We start from the raw sequence: 23,252 nt of genomic DNA, 5'->3' as shown, positions 1-23,252 counted from the left end.
CTGAGATTAAAAAAAAAAAAAAAAAAAAAAAAAAAAAAAAAAAAAAAAGATGAATTAACAATATTAGTATATACAAGGCTCTAGCCCAAGCTAAATCAAGTTATTCACATAGAAAGGGAAAGAATAGCAGAACACATTGTAGAAAGACTTTCAAATGGAGATCACAAATAATACTTTACTATCACTTCTTTTCATAATTCTTTATCACAACTAGTAATGAGAACCTGGGGTCCTAACTTTCTCTTCTTCCTACAGTGAAAAAAAAATAGCCCAAGGGTCAGAGTAGAGAGTGTTTTATGGGCCTTGACAGTGGTTTTTGTGCAATGGTAAGTAGAAGTGGGAGTTCTAGATGATCTACTGAATGGTACACAATAATGGTCCATGAAGCCTCCTGACCTAATATATGGTCAGAAAAAATCTGAGAACAAGCATTATTTTTTTTAAATTTTTTCTCCTAAGAAAAAACTTACATAAAGGATAATTCTATTTTCAGTACACGCAATTTTTCATTGATATTTCAATGGATTTAATGCTTTGCTTCCAACATCCTGCCAAGACAGATTAAAGTTCAGCAAGGAATAAAATGAGTTCTACATACACTTTTCTCCATCTCATGGGAAAGCGGGGATATTAAAGATGTAAATAAAAAAATACTCTGAGTTATTGCAATGAGAACTATGACAAAAACACAGCAATAATTTGTACCATACCATCTCTTCCTTAGTCTGCTGCTCTTTCTCAAAAGCCTTCCTTATGGTGGTCTCGAGGTTATCTTTTTCTTTGCAGACTGCAAGGTAGCATTCTTGTACTGCTGCCATCTCTTTATTCACCTTATCTAAGTCAGCTCTTAATACATACAAATAGACAGGATAGAAAATGTTTCATTCATAATCAATTATAATATTTCTTTATTTTTATCTTCATTTGTTAATTAAAACAATAGCAGCTTTGATGTGTAGCTATAAAGAAAAGATAGCAAATTTGGTTTCCTTACCTAAGTTGCAAACGGTTTGATTCATAAACTTCAAAGAGCTGTTGCTTTTCTAAAGTATGCTTTGCTAACAGGCTCTCTCGTATTTGGTTCTTCACTGCCTCATGGTGTTGTTGAAAAGTTCTCTCACATCTACCAATGGAAAGCAATTATCTACCATTAACGTATAAGACCCTAAAAAAATTCCTATTAAACCTTAAAAAGTACTTTATCTTCCTTCACAGCCTTTCCCTGTGATATAACTTATAATTAAGTTTCGATCTATTTTGCTTTCATTAAAGTGATAAGAAGTAAAAAAAGCAACTAGAAATGAGAACCTGTATCACAGTCCTGGTTCTACCACTTAACTGTAGTGTAACTTAACTGTAACACTATACAGATATAGGGCATTATTGAAATAATAAAATTATTTCTACCAGAAAACATGGCAATTTCCAATTAGGAACATCAGGAACCTATCTTGCTCACACATCAAAATCTCAATGGCCAGTCTTCTATCTCCCCCATCCACTGAAGATAGGGAAGAACCAAGGCTTTAGTGAGCAGTTCTGCTTGCTCAAATCTAAGAAGGAAGAGTAATATTGGCTCTCAAATAGAACCTATTGCTGCCATAGGGAGAACTGGTGGGTGAGGTAAAAGTGTCCATTTGCATATAAAGGTTGCTAAGGTTGGGTTTCATAGAGGTCTATCCATTCAAGTATCCATTAAAACAAATAAACAAAATAAACCTTACCTTCCACCTTGGAATTAGTTCTAAGGCATAAGAATGGTAAGGGCTAGGCAATGGGGATTAAGTGACTTGTCCAGTGTTCATACAGCTAGAAAGTGTCTAAGCTGGAATTTGAACTTAGAATCTCCCATCTCTAGGCCTGGTTCTCCTGAGTCACCTACTTACCCCCCCCCCCCCCAGCCTTTTAAGCAGTCTGAACCTAGAAACAGCTTTCAGGCCCCTATGATGCATTTACCTATCCACTGTTTCTTGCTTATCACGGTCAAAATCTTGCACCATTTGCCTCATTTGGCTGCATAAATCCTGGTTTGTACTTTTCAGTTTTTCTTCAGTTGCTTTAAGATCCTGGATACAAAGGCAAAAACACTTAGGGAAAGAGCATTTAACTCTTTAACTTTGCTTCTTTTTCTGTATTCTTCACCTTTCATTTATCTTGTACATCATGAATTTATAGAATCCAATCCATTTCATGAGATGTATGAGTTAGCTAGTTAAAATGTATTATGGCTATCTATATCCATGGTATTATTTCCTTATATGACTATAAATTCTCTGAAAGCAGGGCAATGTTTTCTCCAAACTCTGTGTATTATTCAAGGCCTAAGAGAATAACATTTCTGTATGCAGTAATTACTTAATACATGTTTGCTGTTTTGAACTGAAACTGCTGCAGAACAGACTAAGTTTATTTCTAAGGCATGCAGATAATTTGTTAAGAGTAGTGATTTAAAAGCTTGCATTTATTTGAGAATTAAGTTGAAGTATTTAATTAGAATACTTTGGTTAAATCACTAAAGAGATGGGAAGCTGGAACTGAACTTAATTATCCCCATATAGCAGATAGCAAGGGAACATAACTAGAATAATAGTTTTAGTTCCTCATGATCCTAACTGCTACCATCAAATTCAGTTCTCTCTTATGAAACTTTTGAAGTTTTAACAAAATATAACAAAAGATTAAAACTACCTCTTTTTCCTGTTGTAAACTTTGAATTTCATTTTTAAGTCGCAGAATATCTTCTTTGACTGTTTTATCATAAACAGAAGAATCATGCCATAACCGATTAGGTGATTTTTCCACATTGATTGTTTTAGTCTAAAAACAAATCATCATAACATGTAAGACTTTTAAGAAATATAATTAACCCCACCCTTATCTTATAGCACCCCCCTTTCCTATGTAATTTATGTCTATTTTTTTCACTTCCTACCCATATCCTTATTTTTCCCCTAAAGAGGATAATCTGTCTACCTACATTTGGAAGTGAAAAGACAAAGGTAAGTTTTAGCTCTTTCTTAAAGGGGAAGATAAATTTTAAAGTTCTATCGCCCTCACCAGTTGGTGAAACTCATGGTACATACACATATTCTATTTTTATAGACTCACCTAAGGAAGGATAACCCTCTACTTTTTCTGAGCTACCTGTACAATTCACCTTTTACCAAAAAAAAAAAAATCATTTTTAAATATTTCCAGTTAGTAGTCAAGATGGCAACAACTAATACGTTGTTTGTGGATGCCTATGATAAATGGTATAAGGATCAATAAAGGTCACAAAATGTATTTGCTGCAGAGATAGCTATGAAGAAACTAAGACAATGTTTAAAAAGTGTTTTATGGGGCAGTGAGGAAGCACAGTGGACAGAACGCCAGGTCTGGAGTCCAAAGAACTTGCATTTAAATCTGGACTCAGACATTTCATAGCTCTGCAGCCCTAGGCAAGTTACTTAGCTCTGCTTGCCCAGCCTTTGCCCTTCTGTCTTAAGAACTGTTTGTACATTTGATGTACAAGACAGAAAGCGAGGGCTTTTTGTTTTTAAAGTATTTTACTATGTTCCAGTATATGCCTGCTTTGACTGTACCTAATGCTACAAAAGATATGACAAAGGGCAATATAAGATACATTAAGATGCAGGAAACAGAGTGCTTTCCAAAAGAAGCTAAAAGGGTTTGCATATAGTTCCTAGATCTAATTAAACAACCTTTAACGTAGTTCTGAGATTTACAGATGAAAAGAGTAGCTTGTAAGAATGTAAATAAAATGGGAGATATAAGAAACACCACACATTTTCCAACTAAAAAAAAGGAAGATCATAGAAACTAGAAGGAAGTATATAGTCCTCATCATCCTACTTATATGAAATAAGACAAAAAAATTTATGTTTCTGGCAGGGTGCTTAATTTTGATAAGTAATAATTGGTAATGTCCAAATTACACAGGCTTACAACTAACTTGGTCTCCCCTGTGTTGAAATAAGCTAAAGCTACAGTAGCATCGGGATCTGGCTCCGGCTCAGACATTAGAGCTTCAAACATACTTCATACTTCATACTGGGGATGGTCCAGTACAATAGCAGGTCTACTAAGCTGGAACAGCTATGAGTATGAATCTGATAGTCATCATCTGAAAACTAATCTAAATGAAAAGAGGTTCATTACCAGAAGTTAGTCACAAGGTACCTTTTTCTTTATTTTTTTACCCCAAGTGATTAAAATTGTCTAAAATGTCATGGAAAGGTTAAGAGCTATATTTATGGAGGAGCCATCTACTATACACAAATATAAACACATATACATATGTATGTCCATATATAACTACAAAGCTTTACAAATATCTCTTAATGGTTATTATGAAGTAGGGTAGTACCTCATTATGATCATTTTACAGAAAAGGAAACTGAGGCTCATCAATATTAATTGACTTCCCCAAGGTCATATGCTTACTAAATGAGGTCAGGACTAAACCTCAGGTTTTCTGATTTCTAGCCACTATCAGATAACACAGTGGACAGAATGCTAGACCTGTAAGTCAGGAAAACCTGAGTTCAAATCCAGCCTCAGGTATTTACTAGATGTGTAACCCTGGGCAAGGTACTTAAGCTGCTTGCTTCAAGTTTCCTCATCTGTGAAATGGAAATAATAATAGCACCAACCTCTCAGGGTGGTTGTCGGGATAAAATGAGATCTTTTTAAGTGCTTAAAACAATGCTTGGCACATAGTAGGTACTATATAAATGGTAGTATTATCTTCCACTAAATCAAAGAATGGGGTCTGTTAACTGGGTTTTTAAAACTATTTTGATTACTATGTTCCAATGTAATTAATTTTCTTTGTAATCTTATGTATTTTATTTTATGCATTTAAAAACACTATTCTGATAAGGGATCCATAAGTTTTACCAGACTTACCAATGGGATTATGACACAAAAAGGGTTTAGAACTTCTGCATTAAACCATGCTCCTGCTCTTATTCATTATTTTCAGGGGAAAAAAATCATATGAATATGATAGAATAAAGAGTTTATTTTCTTCTAATCAGTGGATTATCCCTTATTCTGTAACCCATTTTTCTGAAGATACTCAGACTATGTGCTAGTAGTGATGAGCTCCCCCCTGTGGTAGCTCCTCAGAACTCTAGCCAAAGGCCCCCAAATACTCTATTGAGAGTATGGAGAGAGTAGGGGGAAGCAGTTCAAATCTAATCCTATAGCAAGTGGCAATGATGTCATAATGGTGTGGAGACACTTCAGTAAATGTTCTTCTGCTGACCAGACATCAACCTCACTGTGAATGAGTGCCAATGTGGTGAATGGTATACGAAAGGAAGGATGATCTCGTTGAAAGAATAGCAGGGAATTGGAAGACTTATGTCAGAATTTTAGCCCCATCACTTATTAGTTATTTGACACCAAGCAAGTAAGTTATTTATCCTCTTTAAGGATCCTCTTTTCTTCTTCACCTATATATTACAGGATCGTCCACAAAAGTCTTAATGAATTTCTAAGTTTTAAAATTCTACCATTAAACACTGGGATATAATGCTAGAGTTGGTAACAATAAGCTTTAACTCTTTAAAAAATTTCTTCTACTGTAAGATTTAAATTAATATCCAGTAACTCCAAGAATTATATTCATAACGTTTATTACTAATCACTTGAAGTAGAAAGAAAATAAACTAAAAGAAATAGAAGTTCAAACCTAATTATCTAACAAAAAGTAAACCCTTGTGAGTAAGTTCTTCTGCCTGCCCAACAAGTCCACTTCTGCACAAGGCGGGGCTACACAAAACGTATATCTTCCCTACATTAGCACATAACATGAATGCTAGGAATGCTAGGAGAAAGAGTTTCTGGGGAGCAGATCCTAATTACACACCATCACAGAGGTAGAATGACACTTGACCACATAAGAACTAAGGACAGGTCATTTAACCCATCTGGAATCTCTCAGTTTCCTAATATGAAAAGTGAACTAGATAAAAATGGTCTCCCAAGTCCTTTCCAAATTTTAAATCCTACAATACTGCTGAGAACTTCTTTCTCAACATAAGATTGAAAAGATGCCATTAACATTTCAAGATTTCATTTCAACAAATATTCATTAATCATATGTGCAAGGCACTATTGTCAACTACTCAGAATATAAAAAAATAATAAAACAATCTCTACTCTAAAGGAATATCCTATTTTGGCTATGGGGAAGAGAATATAACATGTATAGAAGAAATAGGAAGATATTAAATATATGTAAAATAATAAAAAATAATTTCAAAAGGGAGAGAACAAAAACGGGAGTGAATCAGGAAAAACCTGAGGTATCCTGAGCTGCTCTGCTGAATCCACTAAGGGATTCTATGAGACAGTAATGAAGGGATTACAGACATATATGAAGGCACAAAGGTGGCAAATACAATACCAGGCACACCTATTTAATGAAAAGGAGTTAATGAAAAACAGGAACCAGATAACTGAAGACCTTAAATGTTAATCTGAGAAATCACCAAGACTCTCCTATAATACAATCATTTGTTTCACAAAAAAAAAAAAATATTATTCGATGTTATATTTAGAACTGGACTTTGATCACTACTGAAAAAGTATCTCTTTGGAAAAAATCACCAAAATCTTGACGTTTCTCTAAGACAAAGAACATGGTTGGTTATAACATGATTGTTGGCTGCTTTGATCCCTTCCTCTATTCTAAGTAATATGTTTAGGCATTCTCTGCAAAGTTCTCTTTTGTGAAAGATATACTTATAAATTTCTATAATTTAAAATAGCAAAACTATGCTTGAACATTAGGTGACATTGGCTCCATGAAGTCTTAATGACTCTCTTGTTTGAAAGTGCTCTTTTTTGCCCCCATCACATTTTCCCTCATTTTATCTGCATATCTGTCTCCCTGCCATCATTAAAACATAATCAATCTCTTTGTGGGTAGGGCTACTCATCTTTCCTTTTTGTATCTTTAGCACTTAACATAGAGCTTTTACATAATGTAGATGATTAAGGAATGTTTGTTGCCTTAAGCAATACTAGGTCTTAGTAAAATTTTAGAAAAGCTTTAAAGGTTGAATTAGTCCAGATCATGTTTATAAAAAAATACAGACTGGGGGTAGCTGGGTAGCTCAGTGGACTGAGAGCCAGGCCTAGAAACGGGAGGACCTAGGTTCAAATCCAGCCTCAGACACTTCCCAGCTGTGTGACCCTGGGCAAGTCACTTGACCTGACTCATTGCCTACCCTTACCACTCTTCTGCCTTGGTGCCAATACACACAGTATTGACTCCAAGACGGAAGGGTATGGGTTAAAAAAATAAATAAATACAGACCATCTAGAAAAAACTTTGTCCTTTTTTTCCATTGTAGCAAAATTTTCTGGCAAATCTTAGAATTGTGTTCAAAGTTGGGATCACTGTTTGAAAAAGCAAACAAAAAAAGCTACCATGCCATCTTAATATTTTAAGGCTCCATTTAACGATGTTAGTTATGAGGTTTGAAGAACAGACATTTTCTCTTGAATGTGGTCCCTTTGTTCATCTTTCATGATGAGAAGTCAAAAGGAAAAATCTTGGAAAGATATAAAAGAGCTGAAAAGCAGAGGAAGTTCTTAACCCATAAATACCTCTCCTTATATAATATAACCTCCTAAGTGGTAGTGTTTTTCAGTTTCATCTGACTCTTTGTGACCCATTTTGGGGTTTCCTTGGCTTTCTTCAGGCTCATTTTATAGATGAGGAGGAAACTGAGGTAAACAGGCTTAAAGTGACTTGTCACTCACCTATCTGGAGCCACATTTGAACTCAGATTTTCCTAATTCCATACGCAAAATTCTATCCATCACTTCACATAGCTGCCTCTTTAACATGAAGAGATTGTTTTAAACTCTTCCCATCCCTGAAAGCTCCTACAAAAGCTTGTAGCCATTCAAATAGACAAAAATTATATACCAGGAGGATTTCATCTGATTATTCTTGACTCAGTCAGTCAATATACAATTATTTATGTGCCTGGTAATTTTATGTGCTCTGCTAAATGTACTACAGATACAAAAAAAGGCCCCTTCCTATCTACCCTGACAATTCATTAATATTTTGTTTCAATTTCTTTCCCTAGTATTAGGTTACTTAAAGCCTGTATTTTCTTGTTTCGTTAGCATGAGTATTTTAAATTTTTATAGATTCTGATTTTCTTTCAATTTTCAGTTTTGCTGATACATAATTCTGGTCATTCTTTTTAATTCTGTATTGTGAACTTATTCTCACTCATCTTAAATTCTGATCATTTGATTTTCTTCTCTTGATCAGTTTGGGTAACAGTTTATTGGTCTGTTAATTAAAAAAAAAACAAAAAACAGTTCTTAGCAATGAAAAAACCAGTAAAGACTCCCAAGGAGAAATGAAAAAAATACAACCTTACTCACAACTCCCTTATGGCAGTTATGAAACAACTTGGATGGAAAATTTAATACACTATTAGAGATAGACTTGACATTGCATGTTTTTTACTTAATTATTGTTTTTCTTTGTCATTAAGGTCAAAGTATTGAAGGAGAGAAGAGGTGACACTGTGATGTAAAATGAAAGACCTCAATAAAATACTTAAAAATTAAAATGAAATGGAGATGACAACTCTTTTGTTACCTACTCTCACAAGGGTGTGGATCAAACAAAAATGTAGGTAACAGTGCTGTTTGAACTTAGAATAAGTAAAAGTAATAGTTACTACTAGAAATAAGTTATTCAATAGAAAGTCAAATAAACTATAGAGTTTGGATAAATCTCAGCTTAGTCCCCCCTCTTTCCCTCCAAGAGCAAAACACTACATAAATCTGGAACTTTCTTCACTGAGAAGAAATGTTATTTGAACAAAGGACAGGAGAAATCATTCAGACAATTCACTTTTGGATTTTTTCCTGTAGAGGATGTATCAGAAGACCATTTAGACAGCTATTCTATGAAAAATCTAGGACATGAAAATGGGCTTTGTTATGCAGAATGTTTTCAAGTAAAACTATTTATACGTAATGGGATTTTACTTATATGGAATTATGCTGTTAGTAGCCAAAGAAAAACAGGAGACATTCCTTTGTATCAAAATATCATGATATCAACTTATGGGGAAAATGCTTTGTGGCAAAATCAATCTGTGCTTTATTTGTTTTTAAACCCTTACCTTTTATCTTATTATCACTTCTAAAATAAAAGAGTGGCATGGGCTAAGCAATCGGGGTTAAGTGATTTATCCAAAGTTGCATGGCTACGAAGAATATGGGGCCAAATTTGAACTTAGGACCTTCCTAACTCCAGAGATGGGGCTATATCCACTATGCTACCTGGCTGCTCCTATGCCTTATTTTTCTAAATATTACACAAAAGAGCTAAATTACTCAGATTGTGGATTGTATCATGCAAAATGCGCAAAAGCTAATTTTTAAAATTAAGCAAAAAAGATGCTTTTTACACGAACCTCAAGTTCACATTTTTCTTGACACTTTTTCTGCTGACTGAGATCTTCCAGTCTTCTATGACAATCTTTGAGATCATTTTGTAACTGAGAAACCAGGCGACGCTTCACTGTGTTGCTAGTCAGCAAACGTTGCAATTCAGATTTCAGTCTCATGATGATTTCATCTTTGGGAAGCTCTTCATTTGGTTCTGATTTCTGCATAGTACTATTGGAAAAATCATTTTTAACCCATTAGGTACAGCAAATCATGACTGTTTTTTAAGTCCATCTAAAAAGAACTACCAATCCCAACTTTAACCATGTATTGAGATTTACTACATCTCTATATTTAAACATTTTAACGACAGCTTTAATTGCATATGTACATGGACATGTTATGATGAGAAATCTACAGTAGGTTCTTTGCAAGCTAGGGAATAGCTTCTCCTCTAGCTTTCCACTTAAAAATGAACCTTACTGTCTTCACTGTCAGTAATTCATGTTAAATTTTAAATATCTTGTTTTTTTAATGAATTATAAGTAAGAATTATAAGTAATTACACAAACTTTTTGCTTCTCAAAGATATATGCATATAGAGAAGAAAAGCGAATATGATTCATCCTATCCAACTCATACAATTCAATGAAATACAAGTCTCAGGGTGGGAGACGAATAGTGGTCTAAGACACTGAGAAAGAGCAATATAGATGAAAAATCATTAACATATAAAACCTCAGTGTCAACACACCTTGTAAAGTGGTCTTATGACAATGTAAATGTAATGATATCTGAGAGCTAAGCATAAAAGACAGTGAACTTTCCTATATAGCTTGGGTAAGGACCCTAGTTCTCTGTGTATACAGGAATGGAGGCAATTTCTTTAAATAATTTTTGTTGCTAAATATCTGGTTATTGGTTTTCCTCTGAATCTTGATTTCCCTTATATCTTTTATTGTTAGAGCTTAGAAAACTGGCTTTCCTCTGTTTTGGTCCATATTTCAGTATTCTAGAAGTTGGTTTGCATCATATCTCAGAAAGGCAAACCTTTTGTTGGCCCTTCTCACTCCCTGTTACAATCTTCTTTTAAAACTGTAAGATCCCAGAAATGCTGAAACTTCCAGCCCTTCTCCTTAGAGGAGGTCTTATGACAGGAGTTTACTATCTATACATGGGCTTTCCATTTGGGGGAAGGAGAAAGGGGCAAAGAGAAAGCAAGAAAATAAAGAGAAAAGAAGGTATAGAAAGTTGACTTGGAGGTAGAATATAAATCACTGTGGTTATTGTTACCCAACTAATTCTGAAATTTAGTACATATATTTCCAAAATTTCACCAAAACAAATATTGCTATATGAGGACAGCTAATTTAAACATGATATCATTGAGGCAAGCTTTTGGAAATTTAAAATCTCACTGATTGCCCTTGGATTTGCCTTGGAAATGAAACTTTGTATTAATTCTAAGACAGAAGGTAGGTATTTTTTTTATCTTTTAGTCACATTTACTCTAGTTTCTGCTGTATAAAAATGAACAAATTTAGTCTCTAAAATATCTTCTAGCTCTAGCATGCCATAAATACATAGAATAGCTAAAAATAGGTTAGTTTTTACCTATTCCTACTGATTTTCTGTTTCAAAGAAGATATAACATTTCTAAATATATTTTCTTCTATTACAGATATGTAAACTTTGAAGCAGAGAATTTTATAATTATCTATTCAGCAAATCCTTTCTCCATATATAATGCAAAGGTAAACTTAAGTTACTCTTCTTCCTGAATAATCACAAATTCTAAAATTAGCAGAGTTTGAAATAAAAAACTTTTTACTAGCCTCAAGTTCCAGACAATTCTAAATGACTAAATATGTTAGAATGGCTAAATAAATTACTAAATAATGCTAGAAAAATAAACAGTTGGGTTAATTTACAAGTTTTTAAAAGCCATTATTAACAGTATTATATTCTATACAATCACATCACCTGCTTAAGTAAAAGATATTATAATAAAGGAATTATTATTTAACATTCTAAGTTAGAGCAATACTATGTATTATGCAGTTTAGATCACCTGTGGGATGCTGGGTTCAGTTCTGAGTTCTGCATTTTGGAAAAGCATTAATAAGCTAGAACCCATCCAAAGGAAGAACACCAGGATGAAGAAATTAGAAATCATAGCCTATTCCTTTGATCCAGCCATACCATTCCTGGGTTTGTACCCCAAAGAGATAACAAGGAAAAAGACTTGTACAAAAATATTTATAGCCATACTCTGGGGTGGCAAAAAATTGGAAAATGGTGGGGTGGTCTATTGATTGGGGAATGGCTGAACTAATTGTGATACCTGATGGTGATGAAATACTATTGTGATGAAAGGAATAACTGGAGGAATTCCATGTGAACTGGAAAGACCTCCAGGAATTGATGCAGAGTGAAAGAAACAAAACCAGGAGAACATTATGCACAGAGACAGATACAATGTGGTACAATCAAATGTAATGGACTTTTCTACTAGCAGCAATGTAATGATCCAGGACAATCTGGAGGAACTTATGAGAAAGAACGCTATCCACATCCAGAAAAAGAACTATGAGAGTAAGGGGCAGCTGGGTAGCTCAGTGGATTGAGAGTCAGGCCCAGAGACGGGAGGTCCTGGGTTCAAATCTGACCTCAGACACTTCCCAGCTGTGTGACCCTGGGCAAGTCACTTAACCCCCATTGCCCACCCTTACCACTCTTCCACCTATAAGTCAATACACAGAAGTTAAGGGTTTAAAAAAATAAAATAAAATAAAAAAAAGAACTATGAGAGTAAAAACTCAGAAGAAAAACATATGGTGGATCACATGATTCGATGGGGATATGATTGGGGTAGTAGCATTAAAAGATCACTCTATTGCAAATATGAATAATATTTAAATAGTTTTTGAACAATGATACATATATAACCCAGTGCAATTGTTTGTCAGCTCTAGGAGCGGGGAGGGAAGAGGTGTGGGAAAAATCATGAATCATGTAACCATGGAAAAATACTCTAAATAAATAATTAAAAAAAAAAGAAATTAGAAATCATGCTTCTTTGAAGCTGGTTTTGAAGGAACTGAGTTCTACTAAATCTAAATTGAATGAAAGTTGTCTTCAAGTGCTCTGAAATGGATGAAAATTTCTAAGAGAAAGATTTAGGTTGAAATAAAGCAAAATTTCTTAATTCAATCCAATATATATTTATTAAGCCCCTTCTGGGTGCTGGTGTGCTGCACTAGGTATTCTTAATAACTAAAGCTAAGTGAAAGTAGAATAGGCTGCTTAAAGAACAAAAAGTTTATTGTTAGTAGAGAATATCTTCAAGTAAATGTTTAGTGACCATTCGTAGGGAATGTGAGACTAGTTAGTTCTTGAGATTCCTTCACAGAAATTCTGGAAAAAAAATCATTGTTTTTCACTGGAACCATCATTTTGTTCAGTTAACAAATTTTGTATATGTACCTAATTTTTAAAAAACTAACGTTGACCGCAAAAAAATAGCATATCCTCAGATTCCTAAAGTAAGCCAAGTTAAGATCAGAGAAAATGCTTGCTAAAGTAATTTTCTCCACTTTTCTAAAAAAGGGGAAAGCCAGACACGGTGACCAAGCCCTACAAAAAGCTTAAACTGAACCCACTATGTGAAAGATGGTCCCCTGAATCCAAATAAACTCTAGTCATTTATGAAGCATGCTGAGAGGACCAAAGGGAAAAGGCATTCCACTTGTTAAATGTTTATTATTTGAGTTTAGCAGCCAACTATAATAAAAGAGGGAGGAAGCTGTCTGCAAACTGCATGTAGATTTAGTTACTCAAATTCCATTAATGTAAAAAAGGAGATTGTAGCTAAACTCTCAAAATTTACCAGGAAGTAGCTTAAAAGAGGTGATGGTTGGTAGTGAAGATTTTCAGACACTTACATATTAAGGTTATTTATTTAAAAGCAGTTCAACTCAACAAAGCATAAAAGTTCTCAAAACTGGGAAGATTATTGATTAATCACATAAAATTATCACCAATTTTAGGAATTCATATGAAATCGACAGAAGCATTATCATTCTTCTCCCTCCAGTTATTTGGAGGATAAATATTTTTTCATTTATAAATTTTTTTTAATTTAATAAGTTATAAGTATTTATTTATAATGACATTGTAAACAACTTTGAAAGACTAAAGAATTCAGATCAGTGCAATGACTAACCATGAATCCAGAGGACAAATGATGAAGAATGCTATCCTATCTCCTATCAGAGGCAATAGACTTTGTAAGATACAGAATGAAAATATACTTTTGGATAAGACCAAATAAGAAATTGGTTTTGCTTAACAAACATTTTCAAAACTGGATTCCACAAAATGGGTTATAAGATCATTTGCTGAAATCCTGCTGTGAAGTGAGCCTTGGAAGATGAAACGTTTTCTTTCTTACCCATACGATAAACTTAATTTCTTAGTTCTTAATCATTTTTAAATGAGTACTTGGATTTAATGATTATATCCACACTTAGTACAAGATAAATATGTGGCATAGTCTTCAGCTTTTCCATATGAGATATCACAAACACAAATGTGATGTTTAAAGTTTTGACTGTTCACTGAAATGAACTAAATGAAACTAAATGAAAGAATAACTAGAGAATTTTGCTTTAGAGCTATTCTGTTCACAAGCATTAAATTTATTAACAAAAAAAAAAAAATCAAAGGAGTGAAAGGGCAATACACTTTTAAAAAGATGCCACAATAATTTTAAAAGCAAATGTACAGGGGGCAGCTGGGTATCCCAGTGGATTGAGAGCCAGGCCTAGAGACAGGAGGGTCCTAAGTTCAAATCTGGCCTCAGACACTTCCCAGCTGTAGCCTGGGCAAGTCACTTAACCCCCATTGCCTAGTCCTTACCACTCTTCTGCCTTGGAGCCAATATACAGTACTGACTTGGAGACGGAAGGCAAGGGTTAAAAAAAAAAAAGCAAATGTACAAAATAAATGAATTGCTGATAAAATCCTAATGATGCCTTTCATAACCTGACCCTTCCAGTCTTATTACACTTTCATCCCCACCCTCCACATACCTGGCCAGCAATACTGGCCTTTTTGCTGCTCCTCAACTCTTATCTCAACCTATACCTTTGTACTAGCTGCTCCCCCATGTTTCTTAACACCTACACTAATATTCTCCTCTGCTCCAGGGCAAAGGAAAAGATGACCCTACTCCCTCTTTCACTAGTGACCACCCAGAGACATCTACATATGCTACTGCTCCTCTCTCACCTAATTTACTACCACCTATTTGGCTTTCAAGCTGCAGGATTCCAATGAAATCCCTCTCTCAAAGGTCACCAATGATTCCAACTGTTAAATCTAATTAATGACTTTTCTAAGTCCTTTTTTATCTTTTTTGCAGCTTCTGGGGCTGTTAATCACCTTCTAGTTGTAGTGGAAAGTGTGCTGATTTAAAGTCAAAGGAGTTGGTTCTGTATCCTGGCTCTGCCAGTCATGTTACTTTGGAAAAATCACTTTACCACTCGGGACTTGAGACATCTATAAAATGAGGGAATTCAGCTAGATGACCTGTAGGTTTCCTTTCAATTCTAAGTTTATGCTCCTATGACTCTTGCTAGGCCTCTGTAACAGTGTTCTTTTGGATTTCCTCCTACTTGACCACTCAGTTTCCTTTGTTGGAGCATCAGCTCTGTTCACCAAGAATGAGGTGTATCCCAAGGTACTCTCCACTATCCCTAAGTGCTATTTTCTTCTCTATATCCCTCTCCTTTAGTGATGATCTTCATTCAATCAGTCCCTCTTCAAAACTTCCCTGTTTCTGTTGAAGGTACTACTATCATTCCAATCCCCAAGACCTGCAATCTTGGAGACATCCTTAACTCTTTTCTCTCCCCACATACACAATTATCACAGTTACTACTAAGTAACCTCTTCTGTGGACTACTTAGTATTCCTCTTAATTTGGCTTCCCTACATGCAGTCCCTCCTCCCTTATCTAAATCTACCCCATTCTTTTCAACTCCCAAGCTGCCAAAATGATCTTCCAATCTAACCAAGTCATTTCTTGGCTCAAAAATCTTCAGAGGATCTCTACTCCTCCAGAATATAACACAAACTCCTCAGCCTTGCTTTAAGGCTAACCTCCACAATCTGGTTCCAACTTATCTTTCTAGCCTAATTTCATGTCACTCCCTCTTCCTCATGTACTCTAATCAAACTTAGATTTCTCTTGGTTTCTTAGACTTCCTCATAAGCAAGTAGTTTCTCATGACCATAAGGCACTCACCTTTTCTCTATTCTTGAGTCTCAGAATCTTTAATTTTCTTCGACACTTAACTGAAGTGCCATCTCTATCATGAAAGTCTTTCCTCCCTGAAGCACTTGTTAATGCTCTCCCTGATTCCCTAGCCCCCAGGTATCTTGTGTGCCTGTCACAGTGCCTTACACATATTACATTCTTAGTTACAGGATAATGGAAGTAGTGATCATTTTAGCCCAACTTTCCCATTTAACAGATGAGGAACTCAAGACTCAGACTTACTCAAAGTCATACAAATTAATGCAGGACAAGAATTTGAACCCAGATCTCTGACTACAAATTTGGTACTTTGTTTCTGTATTATGTTAAACTGAATATATACTAACGGATAAGGACTGAAGTCACATTTGATTATATTGATATAAAGAAATTCTGGCTGAGAAAATTCCCTCTACTCAAAAAGTAAGTTTGTATCTTCTCTACAACTAATAGTCTTATAGAGTTTGCATAGGATATACTGAGAAGTTAAATAACTTGCCCAGGGTCCCACAGGAACACATACTTGATTTTCATAAAGAGAAATGCATGGGTCAAGCTAGGTGGCTTAATGGATAGAAAGTCAATTCTGGAGAGGAAGTCTTGGGTTCAGATATGACCTCAGAAACTTCCTAGCTATGCGAGCCTCCACAAATCACTTCCAGAAGATAAGGGTTTAAAAAAAAAAAGTAACATTCATTTATCTGGCAGTATATCACTCAGGAGAATTTATATTATATAGGCAAGTGAAATACTTTAACCACTAAAATATTTAAAAAAAAATTTAACCATTTTAGATAGAATCCAATGTGTGATAAACTTAAGTTTTTAGCTAGAGTATACCGAATACAACTTAAACTTAATTTGATAACTCAGGTTATTATAGATATCAATTACTATTGTATATACTTTGTTAATTCCCTTAGGGTTCCTTGAGGTAAAAAGGGACTACTTGTTTCACCTCTGTTGTTTTAGCTTTTATGTTTTTTTGTCAGTGTTTTCTCCATTCTCTTTTTAATCAATTCCATATTTATGTGGGAAAGGTTACCAACTAAAAGTCTAAGAGAGGCCTCAAAGCTCTCCCAAAAAATTAAAGGGAATAGATCTTAGTAATACATTTCCTTTTTTGCTTACTTCCAAGTTAGCAATTGTGTTGTTTGATAGCTCAAGTTTCTAGAAATTTGACCTCTAGGGATATGGGGCATTATTATCCAATGAAAATATCTTATCTTACATTGAATTACTTGAGACTTTTAATTACTTGAATTTCTTGAGACTTTAATTAATGAATCCAATGAATCAAATTTCATAGCTCTTAAAATGTGAACCTATAAAAGTATTACTTTCAAAGAAGAAGGTAAAGTCTTTCAGGACTTGGTATACTCGGTGTAGGTGCACAATGCTAAATACATGGTAGGCAACAAAAAATTTGAATAATGATAAGAATATAATTTTTAAAGCACAGAATGTATGCTAATGATCTAAAATTTTGCTTTCTCCATTGTTCAATAAGTATCTGTTGAGGGGCAGCTGGGTAGCTCGGTGGATTGAGAGCCAGGCCTAGAGACGGGAGGTCCTAGGTTCAAATCTGGCCTCAGACACTTCCCAGCTGTGTGACCCTGGGCAAGTCACTTGACCCCCATTGCCTACCCTTACCACTCTTCCACCTATAAGTCAATACACAGAAGTTAAGGGTTTAAAATTAAAAAAAAAAAATTTTTTTTAAAAATAAGTATCTGTTGAAAATTTGATATATATTCAGCCCTATGAAATGTACTATGTGAAAAAGAGGATAAAAACTTTTAAAATGCTTCGAATTTCATGGAGATAAGATAAATATGTTAAATGGCAAACAAATAAATACTTCTTTCCTCAATAACATAAATGCCTAAATAAGTAATAGGATCTTATTACTGACATTTGCAGAATGACACATGTATAATCACTATATGATTACATGACAAAGATCTGGTCATAGAAGTTCCCTAAGAAAAAAAGGTTATATTGTTTTTTCCTCTGACATTTGACGGAATAGATTAAGGGACCTACGTTCAACTTATATCTTGAAAGTAAGTTGTAATGATAATACTACTTTATATTTGTTGTTTAAAATAATATAGAAAAACAGTTTTAGGACTTACTTCTAATAAGTTGAAAACATTAACCATCTAACCTTTAAATTTCTATTGCATGACAGTAATTTGCCAAAATGATAAAACACATAATCTGGTTTTAAAAATATAAACAGGATAATACAAAAATAGTCTGTTAACTCTGATTTTAAACCTTTATGTTACATTGAAAAAAAATAGAACACTGTTCTGTATAGAAGACTACCTAGGATAATTCCTCAGTTAATTACCATGTATAAAAAAGCTTACGTTTTTTAAAGAGTAGAACAAAGCATTATCTCAAATACCTTAGAATATTTGATTTTTTCCAGTTGGTTTTTTTAATACCCAAATCCACATATGATTCAGCAAGGTCTAAATTCAATTCTTCATCTGGGCTATTTGAAAATACTCCCAGTTTTGCAGCAGATTCATAGAGAGTAATTTCATCTTTCAATTCTGATAATTCTTCCTAGAGTACAAAAATAAGAGAATATTATTTCATTTTATTTTGGGGGGCACATAAGACACAAATGATTGATAGTATATACATCTTATTCTTACTGATACCCCTAAATGAGTTAGCATGATTGAGTAAAAGGGAGGTATATAATTCACATACTTTGTATATAATTAGCATATAGTCCTCCCTCATGGACCACGACCTTAAAAGCTGGTAGAAAGGCTCCTCCAATAACTCTTGTCTTTGCTGCTAGTAGTCCTGTATTTCTGGTGAAACTATCCATAGAAAAACAGGCCTGAGGAGAGGATTCAGACTAGAGTCAGTCTGACTTCAAACCAGCAAGGACTGCTACCGTTAGCAACAATGACAACATCCACTGGCAGCTACAACCAATGTGATCACAAAGGGCAGCTTTCCTGGATATGATAGCACTAAAGCCAGCCAATCAGATGCACCTGAATTACATGAATGATCCATCATTCTCCGGGTATAATTAGCAACTAGTGCTGAAAAATTAAATAGGAATAATTCTTCCATACTATATAGACTAACATCTAGTCTTCTCTGAAAGGATAATATTAAGTTGAGAGCTCAAATAGTATATTTAAGGTGAAGGGATACTTCTATAGGGAAAAGTTCTGAAGACAAAAGAATCTCTGAAAAGACTTCTATATAGACCCCAACCTGACAGAAGTTTTTTAGTACAATCTATAAAGCAGTGCTGGTACAGGTACTGTGGTACAGGTGCCAAAGAAGGCACGTAGTGCTCTCTGTGGGCATATGTCCTGCCCCATATCCCCCAGAGTTCCTTGCTAGAAAGGCAGAGGTACTTGGGCAGAGCTGCTCCTCTCCCCACCTCTACTATGCCTGATGACATTTTTCACATCCCCTGCCTCTCTGCCCAGCAGCTCAATGGGAATGCACAGAGGGTAAGGTGGGTGGCTCACAGGTGGCAGAGCTGAAGGGGAACAGAGCACTGGGGCTACTCCCCTCCCTGCCTCTCCTACATTCACTGAGGACATTCCTCACTTCACCTGCCCCTCCACCCAGCAGCCCAATGGGAGCACTTCCTCCCCTGTGTAGGGTAAGGGGGTGGGGGCAGGTGGCACACTAGGTACTGGGTGTGGGGGAGAGGCACAACATGTTGGGGGGGGGGGGCGGGCATTGCACTTAGTCTGGGCGCCCGCCACTCCATCTCTAAAATTTGCCATCATTGCTATAGGGGATGATGTTAACTATAATATAGTCCAGAGGGGTGGATCCCAATTAGTTGGGCAGTTTGGTTTATGGAAATAATTGAGAAGGGCAAGTAATGGCACTTTTGGAATGGGGAGAATTGGAACCATTTTCTCAGCAAGGCGTCACAGAGGAACAGCCTACTGATTCCAGAGTTGTCCTAGGATCCCAAGGCAATACTGAATTTAAGAAAAAATGTAAATTCCTTGTAAGAGAAGACTGGTTATATCACTTTTACCTCCACCTCACTCCCATATTCCCTGCTCAGAACAAGGGGTATAGGGCCCCTACCCAAATTATATACCTAAGTGATTCTGACATCAGAGCTACTCCTCCATTTCCCACTATCCTTGGGCTCCCAGAAGCTCCGAGTCTACCATAAGCACCCTTTACTACTAGTTTATTCATCTACTTTTCCTAAGTGGCAACACTCACTTGTAAAGCCTTGTTCATGTTGTCACTCAGCGTATGTGCACTCTGGGCTTGCTGAAGCTGGAGCTTTAACTGATTCATTTCCTGTACTGATCCTATAGGAATAAAACATTGGAGGATACTTAAAATTCCCTAAATGTAAAGATACAAGTCACCTATCAATGATCTACAAATGAACTTCAATTCAGTACCACCAAAATAGTTAGGTTCCAGTACCTATATCACCATCAGTTTTTCATCCATGTACTAAAATAAATACAATATGACCCTGTAAGACAGCTGTGGCAGGAACATGTGGCATTTTCATCACCATAGAGTACTCTCCACCAAAGCAATTAGTTTGGTTTTTACTAAGACCCTGCCCCATACAGGTTAAGCTAGTTTTTCTTTACATGTATTGAAATTATATTCAACATCTGATTGGCTCAGGGGACAAAATATTGACAAGGTTTAATGGTCACCTACCTAAAGGTAGAAGAGAAGTCTGTCCATATGGGATTAGGACCCTACTGACTTGATAACTTGAGATATCCCACAGCTGCCCAATTCATCATATCCTAACATCCTTACCAGCTGTATTTTTATATAGTCCAGGGCAGCTGCTATACTTCTCCATAGAGTTGAGAAAGGGTCATGAACATTGAACAAAGTGGCATCTACTTGTTAAACCTTTTTGTTAACTGCTGAATAACTAGTATGTCATGCTATTTCCAGTATCAGGCCTAAACTACCAGGGGACTGCTGTGAGGCAGGCCTGACTTACAACAATATAATAATGAACTTCAAAGACCATTAGCTAAAAATTAAGAGGCAGGTTCTATTGTCACCTCTGCTGTTACTATGTAACTTTGGACAAATCACTTTACCTCTAAGAAGCTTGTTGTTTGGAAACAGATCATTTCCTCATCTGTAAAATGAAGGATGTAGTTCAGTGATTCTCAAAGTGGGCGCTACCACCCCCTGGTGGGTGCTGAAGTGATCCAGGGGTGGGGTGATGGCCACAGGTGCATTTATCTTTCCTATTAAATTGCTATTAAAATTTTCAAAAAAATTAATTTCCAGGGGGCTAAGTATAATATTTTTTTCTGGAAAGGGGGCAGGAGGCCAAAAAAGTTTGGAAACCACTGATGTAGTTGCTAAGGCCCTTTTTTAGGTCTTGAGAAATGACTTGGGACATGAAGAATTAGACTTTCTTGTCTCTGTTAAATTATTGGGAAAAGCCAATTACTTGAAAGAAGGATGGAAAATATAAGGACAGTAACATAATTAAAATAATAATAATAATAAAAATAAAAATAAAAATATTCAATATTCCCCAAAAAGTTGAGAAAAAATTTTTAAAAAGTAAAACAATACTATCCCACACCACAAAAAGTAATTCTTGTTTGTTTCTTTTTACTACACATATACTATTCACTTTCCCACCTTCATCCCAGAAATGATATATAAATTATGGCATGATAGAATCTTGAGCTCAAGAAAAGTAGTCAGGTAAAATGGAGTTCCATTCTACCAATGACAAAGATTTGTACACTGGTTGTAACATTTCATCACTAAATCTCTCTTGACCTGTTTCTGAGATCCCAAAATCAGAAGGCTGAATTAGATGATCTCTAAGGTCCCTTCAGGTTCTACCAATCTGTAAATGTATTAATCTAAATACTTATAAAAATAGAGACTCGACTTTACATAACATGTATGTCTTTCTGAAAAGTCATATTTAATTAAGAAATTTTATAAAATTAGTTTCTAGACCACCAAGGAAGTTTTAGTAAAACGTTAAAATTATTAAATCCTTTCAAATAAAATAACCATTTATCTTTTGTGTAGATATATATTTTCATATTAAATTTGCATCAAGTAGATAACAATTATAGCTACCATCTACACTTTTTATTTTATTTGACGTAGACTAAGGTGGTTTACCTGTTTCCAGCAAGTTAGCACACTGTTTTTGACTTTCCTCCAGACTCTTTGTTAATCTGTTGATTATTTCTGTTTTTTCTATCTTGTTTTCTTCTTGCGATCTTTCTACTTGTTTCACATGATCTCGTAGGCGACAACAAATGTCTTTCTGAATGGAAAAGGTTTTCCAAAAGTCACTTTCCCCTTAATAATTAAATATTAAAGTATATAAATCAAAATTCAATAATAAAATGGATACAAGAAACCTTGCTTTCTTACAATACTCTTATGATAGAAAAATTTGTGAAAACAAGTGAAAATTACTTTCAAAATAATCATCAAAAAAAATTTAAGAAGCTACCATACCCTGGCACTTTGGGGTGTTTGGACAGTTAGGGTTTACAATTTAAGGCAACACAAATACCATAAGGATATACAAAGAAAATAGAATGAAATAAAATACAAGCATTTAACATAAATGACAAAGATGTAAAAATGTTTTTGAGGGAGTATAAACATATAGGACAGAGGCTCAGCAAGATGAGATGCTGGCATACTCATCATCTCTATGCCTCTTCTTTCCTTACAATCTTAGTCCCATGAGATTTCATGAAAGAATATTGGTGAAAGGAAAAGAGAGCAAAGAAGAGAAGGAAAAGAAGCAAAGGCAGACTGGGTAAAAATGTACCAAAATGAACAAAATATAAAGGAATAAGAAATACTAGATGATGACTATTAACAGAAATAAAATAGTTTAGGACTTTGAGGACAAAGTGAGGACTGGGGGGCCTAAATAAACCACAGCAGTAATAGCTTGTAACTTAAGATGAGATACAGAAATATTGATGGTAAACAACAATGGTTGTAATAGTTTTGATGATTGAAGTCAGAAAAATTTTTAGAAGATAAAGTGGAATATTGGAGACCAAGCTGTCAGATAAAAAAAAAATAAAGACAATGGTGAATAAAGGGAAGATTAGGTATTAAAGATTATTCTGTGATGTCTTCTCCTTAGAAAAGTCAAAGAAAGAAAGATAGTGCACAGGTAAAATTAACAAGTAGTATATTTAGGACAATGAGATCAGAAAAGATAAATATGCAAAATTCCATTATGGTCAGTCACACAGCTCTGAGAGATGGTGATAGTTAAGTTAAACTAACCCAAAATAATGTAATATACACAGACATCTAAGTAGATTGATGAACTGAAGCAATTTCTCAGAATAAGTAGCTAAATCCATAATGTTTGTTTTTTCACAGTTGCATAAAGTTTGGTCAATTTGGAGTCCTGTGGGATATAGAAAATCAAAGGGCACTGTTTATTGTGAAGCATTTGAAAAAT

The 23,252-nt window shown here is 34.9% G+C and overlaps 1 protein-coding gene across 1 annotated transcript in view; it reads right to left on the bottom strand.

The window, feature by feature from the left end:
* Positions 1 to 23,252, bottom strand: part of CEP152 (centrosomal protein 152) — a 79,750-nt gene that overhangs the window by 32,449 nt on the left and 24,049 nt on the right. The window contains exons 9-16 of the mRNA XM_044660054.1: positions 21,932 to 22,079; positions 20,009 to 20,100; positions 18,183 to 18,346; positions 9,471 to 9,675; positions 2,689 to 2,817; positions 1,957 to 2,066; positions 995 to 1,123; positions 711 to 846 (exon numbers count right to left, since the gene is read on the bottom strand). Of these exons, the coding sequence (XP_044515989.1) occupies positions 711 to 846; positions 995 to 1,123; positions 1,957 to 2,066; positions 2,689 to 2,817; positions 9,471 to 9,675; positions 18,183 to 18,346; positions 20,009 to 20,100; positions 21,932 to 22,079 (1,113 nt within the window). The remainder of the gene's footprint in view (positions 1 to 710; positions 847 to 994; positions 1,124 to 1,956; positions 2,067 to 2,688; positions 2,818 to 9,470; positions 9,676 to 18,182; positions 18,347 to 20,008; positions 20,101 to 21,931; positions 22,080 to 23,252) is intronic.

The sequence above is a fragment of the Gracilinanus agilis genome, chromosome 2 (assembly GCF_016433145.1).
Source record: "Gracilinanus agilis isolate LMUSP501 chromosome 2, AgileGrace, whole genome shotgun sequence".
Lineage (NCBI taxonomy): Eukaryota > Metazoa > Chordata > Mammalia > Didelphimorphia > Didelphidae > Gracilinanus > Gracilinanus agilis.
This window is presented reverse-complemented; position numbering and strand designations above follow the sequence as displayed.